The sequence below is a fragment of the Quercus robur genome, chromosome 2, assembly GCF_932294415.1.
Source record: "Quercus robur chromosome 2, dhQueRobu3.1, whole genome shotgun sequence".
Classification (NCBI taxonomy): Eukaryota; Viridiplantae; Streptophyta; class Magnoliopsida; order Fagales; family Fagaceae; genus Quercus; species Quercus robur.
In genome coordinates this window covers 67,697,362-67,708,859 of record NC_065535.1, presented here as the reverse complement: position 1 = coordinate 67,708,859, position 11,498 = coordinate 67,697,362, and the positions used below count along the sequence as shown (strand labels likewise).

Genomic DNA, 11,498 nt, shown 5'->3' with positions numbered 1-11,498 from the left:
CTGACCCTCTAAAAACAACTTTTCATAGTTAGATTTTACACATACTCTTTTGTGATCCTAACATATTATGCCATTAAGAAAAGAAAAAGTTTAAGATGTTATAAAACTATATATTTACTATTCAAAATGATGTTATACCCTTTTTTTATAGTTTCAATAAAATGTTAATCTATTGCGTCTGTTACACGATGATTGTTTTTTTATCATTAAACCTAAACTCTTATTTTAAAAGAATAAAAGAAAGATTAATATTAATAGAACAAAAAAAGGGATTAAATTTATTTTCCAATAATTTTCCCGTGCATCGCACGGGTTAGAGACTAATGAATACTAAAAAGTGAAAACAGCCTTTTTTTTTTTTTTCTCTCTCTCTCTCTCTCTCTCAAACAGCCTTTTAATTATTAACAGGAAAAAAAAAAATTGATCATGAACAGTAACTTAAAGAGTTTTACCCTCTAAATTAAAGAGAATTTTGGTTTTAGAGTGTTTGTTGGAGATGCACCAAAGTCCTCAATCAAATTTCCAATACTGTTTCATCACGTCAAAGCTATAAACAACCCTCAGTTATAGATCCCTAAGCACTAAATTCCCCTCTCCCTCTCTCTCTCAACATGGCATTTAACCTTGCATTGCCAATGAGGCCATCAATGGCTGGTTTGGGTTCTTTGAAGAAATCAGAAACTACCATTTTTGGAGCAAGTCGGAGAGTCCCATCTCTGAGAAATGAGAACAAGAGTTTGAGGCTTACCATTAGATGTTGGAAAGGTTCTATAACTGTTCCACCAACTTAGTTACAGATAAAACTACCAGCACAAACCAAACCAAGGATACAACTGTAGCCAACCAAACAACAAGAAAAGACTTCGCTACTGACTTCAAGTTTGGTTGCTCCACTTCTGCTTTTCAGGTCTCTGTCTCTCTTATAAACACACATACATTCATTTATATAGAATACGTGCTTTGCATTTATAACTGACATGTAATGAAATGGTACAGATAGAAGGAAAAGGTGATGAAGGAGGGAGAGGACCAGCGACCTGGGATAGTTATATCCAAGATGATGATGGAATCACGGACGTTGCAGTTGATTCATACAATCGTCACAAAGTATATATGAATATTGCTACATAGTTCTCAATAAATAATATAAAACCAATTCTACAATTTTTTTTTTTAAACAGTATTTCTACACGTGATGGAAGTACAGAAAGCAATATACAATTAGTGGCGAAGCCACGTTGGGAGAAATTATTAGAACTTACGGGAGGATTGGGAGAAATTATTAGAACTTACGGGAGGACTGCTGACTTGGTCCTCCCAAGTCCTACCAACCAATAGAAACATGACAACTGTTAAAAAAAAGATGAGTCAACTTCCACTAACTACACAAACCTAACTTTAGGTTAAAAAGCAAACTAAACTCATCGGCAAAATTACAAATTTCAAATCAAACCCATTATCTCATCTGCGATCTGCCTCTTTCTTTTTCTCCTTAACTCTATTTCGGTATTCACATCAAAACCAATTCTTCAAAGCCAAAAGCAAACCCACAATCGAATATAACCGATACAATCTTGATTCAAACTTTCAAACATCAATCTTTGCTATTTCTTCAATATTGTTAATTTGGAAAAAAGAAAATGAAAATCAATCAAAGTTAGTGATATGTACAAAACCGTATCCTTATCTTTGGTGTATGCCTTTAGAATGAACACAAAGCAAGTATTTGAATTAGTTAGAGTAATTCAGACCTCCTTGATAATTTTGGGATAATGATTTTGGTGTTTTATTCACATTCCCTTATACAAATGACAACAACATTTACCATAAAAACAAATAAATAATGACAACAACTTTCAAATCAAGGAACCCAGCAACATGCAAAAGCAACACTCAAATGCAAAAATCTCCTCTCCCAAATTCCAACAAGTTTGCTGTTGACTTGCTTTTAAAATAAAAACCGTGATGAAAAAAAAATATATATATATTCGCTCTGCACCTACATCCCATCATCACAATCAATGTTGAGATTGAAGTGGGCATGGGTTCCATCTCAGCAAAGAATCCAAAACTCCAAATTTGTCTATCCCCACCACCGAAATCCTCAGGTCCCTACCGAATCTAATACCAAAACCGACCGCCCTGGAGCTTGTGGCGTCTCAGTTCTGAGGGCCTCTGTTGACTATCACTTTGTTGCGCTCCACTGCCAAGACTTCTAGGGATTTTAATTTTCAACTGAGAAGAGAGTGTGGGGAAATAGCGAAATAGAGAGAGGGAGAAAAAGAAAGATGAAGATAATGGGTTTGATTTTTTCTAGTGAGTTTAGTTTTGCATTTTAACCGAGAGTTAAGTTTCTTTGTAGGTGTGGTTAATGGAAGCTGGCTCATCTTTTTAATAGCTGTCATGTTTCTGTTGGTTGGTAAGGCTTTGGAGGACCAAGTCAGTAATCCTCCCATAAGTTCTAATAATCTCCCACGTTGGGGCCTTGGCCCCCCTAACTTTTTGAAAATTTCAATTACAACCTTAATAAAATGATAAATTATAACGAAATTGTATGTAAAGTCAATTCTGGCCCCTCCTAGAATTTGAGGAATAAAAAATGATACAAAGAAAAAAAAAAAAAAATCTAGCCCATTCCTTTGCTCAATAGCTCCTCTATTTTTTTTTTTTTTTTTTTTTGGGGGGGGGGGGTAAATCAGCCCCTCAAATCAAAACACCAAAAATATCTTTAACAAATCCCCAAACTTGAAATTTATCAGTCGAAGACTATCGGTTTGGTTACTTTAAAAAAAAAATTAAAAAAAAAAAAAATCCCTTCGCCACACTTCAACGACTTAACAATCTGCTTTGTTGTTGTCATCCGCTCCGCTCCAACCTCCACTAAATCTCTCTTCCCTTTCTCTCTATTTTGCTTTGTTATCTGCTGAGATCTCCCGTTTGGTAAAGTCTCTCTCTATTTAGTTGAAATAGTGTTTAATTTGTTAGTGCTTATAGATGACGCCACTACATCAGTCCATGTTTGACTGATGGCTGGCACCTTTTTCTAATATTTTATATTATATATATTATCTTTATTTAAATGGGCCTATTACATAATTCAAATTGATATTATAAATGTAATTGTGTATTTAATTAATATCACATTACCTGAATGGATCTAAATTCTCCACTGCTCGTTTGCCTCAAGAAGACAAGAACACGCAGACAAAAATCCTAGCAACCCACGGTCATTTAATCAACAACAAACCATGATGACCAAGCTGGCAGGAACAACCCATGATGACCGACCTTCAATTTGTAGCTCAGCAAGGACTAATCATCTACACTATTTTGGTTCCTATGTTTATTTTGTGTAACCAATAAAAATCTCACCCATAAAAAAAACCCCACATCTTCCCGATCGAGAAACAAACAGTACCCTCTCTCTTTCACAAGGTTCACAGTTGAGCCACTTCAAATCTCGTCTCCTCCGTCTACAACCTTACAACTTCAAACCCAGCCAGCCAACAATCCCAACCATAGTAGCAAGACACTTGAATCAAATCCCCAAAACATCAAGTAGTTGGGACTCAATCTCGAGAAGAAACGAGTGGGGGTTAATGGGTGTTTGCGGGTTGTGGCCTTGGAGGGTGAGCTTGGCTTTTGAGGGTTGCTTTAAAATTTTAATTAAAGTGTGTTAGGTTCTAAAGACTTAGGATCTTATGTATTTAGAACTCTAATATGTATTGTTGGCAAACCATGATCAAAACAAGATGTTTAGTCATGTTTAGACTTGCTCAAAGTTGATTCATTTATGTAAAGTTGGAACAAGTTGATGCAGAAATTAATATCGCTTCTCGGCCTGGTTCGATCGATCGAAGCTTAGGCTCGATCAATCGAAAATTGGGTCAGATGCGTTTTCTACAGAATTCCAACTCAGCCCTGGTTTATTTAAAACGTTTTAGGGTTTTATAATTTTGCCCCAGGTATATAAGGCAAACCCTGGCCACGTTTTAGTGTTGCTTATATTGCTGTTTGTGTAAATCTCTTGTGAGATCTGTGAGGAGCTTTCCTTTACACAAATTTAGGATTATCAAGAAGGAGATTTCTTCAAGAGCTTGGTAATCATTCAGTTGCTGCCATAAGAACCTAAAGAAACACAAGCAGGTGTGCTTGTACTTGCTGGAGAATCCAAGAAAGAAGGAGTCCATGGTTTCGGAGCTTGCGCGTGGTCGTGTCAGTAAGTTTCTACTGGTGGGTAGCAATAGGATGTTAGTGGTCTAAGTTCTGTTGAACAACTTTGATTCTTTCATAATGGATTCAGGTTTACCTTAAGGATAGTTAGGTTAAATTCTCTCCAGGTTTTTACCGGTTTGGTTTCCTAAGTGATCATATCATTGTGTTATTTATCTTTCCGCTGCTATGTATGATATGATTGTTTGTTTATGATAACCTAGACTTGGAATTTGGACTAAGTAACAACTTGGATAATTAACTAGGTTAATCCAATTGTGTTTTAAGGAGTCTAAAATCTATCAAGTGGTATCAAAGCGAGTAGCTCTTTTGTTTTAGATCTTTTGATCTAAGAGCTGATCCTTGACCCCTGTTGTCATGGATAATTTGAAGTGTCTTTCTGATCATGTTTCTACTCATGCTTCTGTTGATTTTATTGATGCCTGTGAAACTCTTCGTAAGGAATTATTGAAATCTATGAAAATTGTTAAGAAATTTAAGGAAGAGTTAAAATTGGCTAATCTTTAAAAAGAGGAATTGGTTGTTAGATTAGATGAATCTAATAAAAAGAATGAATTTTTGAGAAAACAAATTTCCTCTCAAGATGAGAAGATGAAAAGCTTGGAACAAGAATTAGTTGAATCTAAAGCTAAAATTGAAAATTTGACTAGTACCAAGCCTATTGTTGATTACAGAAGTGTTTTTGTTTCTCTTAAGCCTAAAACTAAGAAAGTTTATATCCCTCATTTCAAGAGGAATAATAAAGAAAAGACTTATTTTGCTAGGTTAGACAAAGGTAAAAGTTCTGATGTAGACACTTATGTTTCTAAATCTATTTCTAAACCTACTGTTAGAGAGCATAATAAATCTGTTTTTCTGCCTACTTGTCACCTTTGTGGTGTTGTTGGTCATATTAGACCAAATTGTTCTTTGTTGAGGTAAAAACCAAAATCTAAGACTAGATTTGTTGTTAGGAATACTAATGTTCCTAAATTTGTTCCTGTTTGTCACTTTTGTGGTGTCTCCGGTCACATTCGTTCTAATCGTCATAAACTAAAATTTAAGCATTCTGTGTTTCAATCTAGGATATGTGATGATATTTCTCCTGCCATAAGTCCATATAAATTGTTTCATATTATTTTGAAAAATTTAAGCTTGTTGGCTAGTGAAAGGAATTTGCAGGATTTTAGTCTTTCTCAGAAGATTGGTGTAATCTCTCAAATACACTCTGCTTCTCATGGATTTTCACCTACAAAGCCGAAGACTCGTGCTAGATGGGTGAGAAAAGATTCTCTAAGATGAGTGTTGCTGACCTGTCTCTGATTTAATTCTTTCAATTGTTTGTGGACATGTCTTGTTTCTGTTTTTTGGTTGTTTTGTTTTTTAGTTTTTTTATTTTAAAAAATCCAAAAACATTGAAAAATTTCAAAAAGACAAAAATATTTTATTTTGTATCTAGTTTTATTTTTCTTGAGGATTACATGAATTATGATATCTCTCTCTTGATTTAGAACATGCTTGACATTGTGGAGAAACTTGAATAGTATGTGTTATATAAGTACTAAGCTATTTTTGATTTTGTATGAGTATGTACTAGTTTGTACATGTATTCACAGGTTAATTAAGAAATTGATATTTCTTGTTTGTGTACCCTCTATGGCTTAGTTAAGCATTGTCATGCATTGCATTTGCATTGTTCATTTAGCATAATGTGTGCTTTTTGTTTTTGGTCATTAATTTTTTTAAAACCAAAAAGATTTTTGTGTTTTGTATTTCACATCTTGGATTTATAATCAAGGATTGGCCATATTATCTTTACATAATAAGTTTATGTACTTTGTTTAGCTTGGATGGGCTTATTTATTGCACTTTACTAGTTTGAGTTTTGTAGTGCATGTTGTGTGAGAGATGTTTATAGTTTTTGATCACTTTGTCTTGATCTTGAAGTCACATGTCTTTGACTATCGGACTTGAACCTTTTGAGAAATGTATAAATAACTATCTCACCACTGTTTATTAGCCAATCATGAATACCTTAGTGCATATCATAAGATTTTGTGCTCGAGAAAGTGTAGCACATGCACAAAAAGAACATAAGGTGTAGCCTCGGTTTAAATGTTAAAATTGGTGTGTACATTATTGGACTTAATGTTAAATCAAACAAATAAAATTGGTGTGTACATTATCCCAGCTATTTTAATAAGTTTCTGATCAAATAAAAATTGGTGTGTACAATATGAGGTAAATCAAGAAACTTACATGATTGCAAGCTTGTTTTCTAGGAGATGTGGGAGTTATATGATGTAACTCTTTTGGTGATAGTCTCTTTCAAATTCTATGTGATGAATTTTGTAGAAATTGTGATTGATTTCTATTTACATATCACCTTACATGTTTTTCAAACTTTTGCTAGTTGCACACACTACACAAGTTACTCTTTGCTAAACTTAGTACATTATATTGTGTGTGATCTTGTTGTGGCCATCCAAGATTAAAGTTCCTTGATTTTGATGCAAAATGTGTTTAAAGTTTAAGATTTGAGGACAAATTGATTGAAAATTTTTTTTTTGGAAGATCTGGGATAAATTCAAGGGTTTTTGAAAAACTTTTAATCTCATACTCATGCATTTCATTCATGAAATATTGTGCTTTGAGGAGTTTCTGCATTAAATTTCTCTGTTTTTCAAAAAATTGATTTTTCGAGATTTTCGATTGATCGAATTTGTCTCTTGACCGATCGAAATTGCGATAAAATTTTTTTGGTTTGAATCTGCCTAACTCGATTGGCATTCGATCGATGCTCAATCGATCGAAACTGTGAAATTTCAATTTTTAAGTATTTGACCAAAAGTTTTTTTTCATGCATCATTTATGTTTAGAATTCGGATGCATTACATTGATTTTTTTGTATCCATCTTGCAGTTTTGCAGCCATATCTCTCATTGTTTTCTCGCATAACATGCATACACTTTGCAAAATTGGGTACTCAACTTGATTTAAATATTGTTTGATTAATTTTTTAAGCTATGTACTTTTTAGTATATGCTATTTTTATGTGTGAACTGCAGAAAATATTTTTCTTAAGAGATATGATGGATAATCAATGTGCAAATATTTTCTCTACTCATGCAACTGTTTATGAGTCACATAGTGTCAAGTTTGCATTTATTGAAAGAGAGAATATTTTTCTTCATGTGTATCCTCAACTTAATTTTTTTTAAGTTAGGTTTGTGTGTTTTTATTTATCCCCACCCCCTAAATTTTCCCCAAAACTGTTTTTCCAAAAACTTGTTTTTTTCTTTTTTTTTTCCTATTTTTATAGGGGGAGAAAAGTTTTTTTTTTTTTTTTAACCTTTGTTGTTCATAGGGGGAGTTGTTGCTCTCCATAGAGGGAGTTGTCTCTATTTTCTATAGAGTTGAATTGTTTTGTGTTCCCTTGATTGTCTATTTTCTCTTGACCTTTGTTACTCTTTGTTTGAGTTATCTTTGTCAATTCGTGACAAAAAAGGGGAGTATTTAGATGAAATGTGGGAATATGTGTGGAAAATACAAGAATGTTTAGTTTAGGGGGAGTTAACATTGTTTTTGATGTATCTAACTTAGGGGGAGAGTTAGTTTGCATATTTGTTGATTTACTATTTTTGTTTTTCTATCACACATACGGTTATGCATTTTGTTTAGTGTTTCACGAAATATACAGGTTGATTCGATTGAGCTGCTGTCTACACTTGCAACTGATGGATAGTAAAGGGCTTTTCTTTGTAAACTTTGATCTTTTAGTTGTGTTTTGTCACAGATTGCCAAAGGGGGAGTTTGTTAGTTTCTAAAGACTTAGGATCTTATGTATTTAGAACTCTAATGTGTATTTTTGACAAACCATGATCAAAACAAGATGTTTAGTCGTGTTTAGACTTGCACAAAGTTGGTTCATTTATGCAAAGTTGGAACAAGTTGATGCAGAAATTAATATTGCTTCTCGGACTGGTTCGATTGATCGAAGCTTAGGCTCGATCAATCGAAAATCGGGTCAAATGCATTTTCTGCAGAATTCCAACTCAGCCCTAGTTTATTTAAAACGTTTTAGGGTTTTGTAATTTTGCCCCATGTATATAAGGCAAACCCTAGCCACGTTTTAGTGTTACTCATATTGCTGTTTATGAAAATCTCTTGTGAGATTTGTGAGGAGCATTCCTTTACACAAGCTTAGGATTATCAAGAAGGAGATTTCTTCAAGAGCTTGATGATTATTAAATTGCTGCCATAAGAACTTAAAGAAACACAAGCGGGTGTACTTGTACTTGTTGGAGAATCCAAGAAAGAAGGAGTTCGTAGTTTCGGAGCTTGCACATGGTCGTGTCAATAAGTTTCTACTAGTGGATAGCAATAGGATGTTAGTGGTCTAAGTCCTATTGAACAACTTCGATTCTTTTATAGTAGATTCAGGTTTACCTTGAGGATAGTTAGGTTAAATCCTTCCCAGGTTTTTACCGGTTCGGTTTCCTAGGTGATCATATCATTGTGTTATTTATCTTTTCGCTGCTATGCATGATATGATTGTTTGTTTGTGATAACCTAGACTTGGAATTTGGACTAAGTAACAACTTGGCTAATTAACTAGGTTAATCCAATTGTGTTTTAAGGGGTCTAAAAACTATCAAAGTGCATTTTAAAACATTAAGCATGTTTTTTACTCCCTTTTTTATATTTATAAACAGGTTATGGAGAGATTTATTGTTACAAGTGTTTTAGTACCTGATAAATTTGGCATTTTTATTCTAAATTTATCAATTATGTTTTTACTAATCATTGTTAAACTTTTATAAAGACACAAATTTAAAATATTTCATTACTAATATAAATAGAGGGTGATGAGTGTTAATTTCTTCAAACCTCAAGGGAAGGGAGTGTTTTATTCCTTCAAGGTTTACGTGGAGTGTCATTCATCCAAATCTCAAGTGAATGGGGGTATAATTACCCCTAAATGTTTTTATAACATTAGCATTTTTATCTTTATTTCTCTTTTTTTATTTATATTTTTTATGTTTTGAGAGGAGAGAGACATAAAATGAGCATAGAAATACATATTTACTCTTGTTTTCAACAAATGTGGGTTACAAAAGACTAATTGAGGTGAACTCAAGTGGATATAATGTAATTTACCCTAAAATCTTTAAAGGAAAATACCTAATTGAATCATGAATCTCAAATTAGAAAAATATTCTTATGCCTTGGTAGGATTGTTGATCTGCTTTATTACAATAATAAAGCTTTAGAATCATTAAAAACATAATAATAATAATAATAACTGCAGGGGAAAATTGTCTCTCTTTTTCCCTCTTCTTCGTGGATCAAAGTTTTTGTTGCCACCTAAATTCATAAAGGAAAATGTTAAAGATATTATGAATTTTACTACTTAACTTTTATATATTAATATGATAGTAAATGTGATTGGTGGTTTCCAACAATATGATAAATGAATATTAGAGATCTTGATAAAAAGAAATTAATGTTTGAGTTATATTTTTGTGATTGATGATACATTAGTTTGTAAAAGTTATATAGTAAAATTTGTAATATTTCTAGGATTATATTTTGGAAAATAAGTTTGTAACACAACACTATATCAAAAGGAATTTAAAAATGGGTTAAAGTATTATTTTTATACCTAAAAGTTGCATGAATTTCAATATTCATCCCAAACCCTTAAAAAACATTCCATTGCTCCTCCAAATTGTTAATAAGATTACACCTTCTGGTCTTAAAACTTTAAAATAAATAATATTATTTCATTCCTAAACTGTTGAAAGAAAAAAAAAAAATTGTTCTTTTATTTTTTCCCTCAAGCTAGTGAAAAAATAATAATTAACTTAAAAGAAAGTGTAATGTTTTCAATAGTTTAAGATTTCTTTTTTTTTTTCTTTTCTTTTTCTTTTGAGAAGGAAGAGTTTAAAAATTGATAATTAACTTTTTAAAGTTTATGGATAAAATACAAACTTCATGCAAACAGGTCAATATTTTCGCCAAAAAAATACAACTTCCTTCTTGTCACTAATTTGTAACTAAAAAAAAAAAAAGATAGTGCTTTTTTCTTTCTTTCTTTTTCTAACTGGCTCACAACACTGGATGACATGCAAGCCCTGGTAGATATGGGGGCAAACACTTACAGATTCTCCATTTCCTGGTCAAGAATTCTGCCTGGTATTTTCTTCTTCTAAACAACCCAGCCTCAAACATGCCAACTATTTCGGAAAATATGAAATTTATGTACTTTTTCATAATCAACTTGCAGATGGTACCGTAGATGGTGGAATAAACCAAGAGGGAATCAATTTCTACAACAATCTTATTAATGAACTAATAAAAAATGGTATGAATCAATTTACTTTTCAACCCTACTTGTGCTTAATTCATGATGAAAGGACAATAAGTTTTTGTTCCTAAAGTTTCAAACCCGTTTTTTTTTTCAACTACTCAAAAAATGAGCTAGACTCTGAATTTTCCATGCAGGGATAACCCCATTTGGGACAATGTTCCACTTCGATTTACCTCAAGCACTGGGAGACAAATACAATGGCTTTTAGAGCAGCCAGATTGTGTAGGTTCAAGTTCTTCTAGTATTTGATGTCTTATTTTAATCACTATAACTATCAAAGTTTCCTAAGATGTTAATCAATGTAGTTGGTTGCCACTTACTATTGATAGGGATGATTTTACAGCCTATGCCAATGTTTGTTTCCAAAATTTTGGTGACCGAGTGAAGCACTAGACTACTATCAATGAGCCACAAGTCTGGGTGTCGTACGGTTATACAATCAATACGACCAACACACTCAAAAATGCTGCAACAAATCCATTCCTTTGTGCCCATCACATTATATTAGCCCATGCCACAGTTGTAAAACTCTACAGAGACACATACCTGGTGAAATCTAATTAAATCATCATCATCATCTTCTTCTTCTTCTTTTCGTTTTGTAGCATTTTCCACCAGGCCAATCATAAGCTAACACCCATTTTGCTTTAGAATAACTAGTTTTGAATTTTTATTTCTATATAACATTATTTATATAACCTTTTTTTTTTTTTTGGTTAATAGTCAACCCAAGCGGGACAAATCGGCATTTCGCTAGTGACAGAATGGTTTTTGCCTGGTTCAAATACAATTCAAGATCAAGATGCCGCCCGGAGTGCATTTGACTTCTTGGTTGGATGGTTAGAAAATTTATTGTTGTCAATAAAACACATACATAATCAAATCCTTTTGACTAAAAAATTATGTCTAATTT

The 11,498-nt window shown here is 32.8% G+C and overlaps 1 protein-coding gene and 2 long non-coding RNA genes across 3 annotated transcripts in view; 2 read left to right on the top strand and 1 right to left on the bottom strand.

The window, feature by feature from the left end:
* The window catches only part of LOC126714663 (uncharacterized), a 33,858-nt gene extending 33,093 nt beyond the window's left edge, over nucleotides 1–765 (bottom strand). Inside the window, exon 1 of the long non-coding RNA XR_007651653.1 lies at nucleotides 624–765. This is a non-coding gene — a long non-coding RNA (uncharacterized LOC126714663). The remainder of the gene's footprint in view (nucleotides 1–623) is intronic.
* The window catches only part of LOC126714658 (beta-glucosidase 13-like), a 137,309-nt gene that overhangs the window by 32,882 nt on the left and 92,929 nt on the right, over nucleotides 1–11,498 (top strand). Inside the window, exon 2 of the mRNA XM_050414898.1 lies at nucleotides 624–765. Within this exon, the coding sequence (XP_050270855.1) occupies nucleotides 624–765 (142 nt within the window). The remainder of the gene's footprint in view (nucleotides 1–623; nucleotides 766–11,498) is intronic.
* LOC126714664 (uncharacterized) lies at nucleotides 800–1,072 on the top strand. The gene is made up of 2 exons (XR_007651654.1): nucleotides 800–907; nucleotides 997–1,072. It is a non-coding gene; the product is annotated as an uncharacterized LOC126714664 (long non-coding RNA).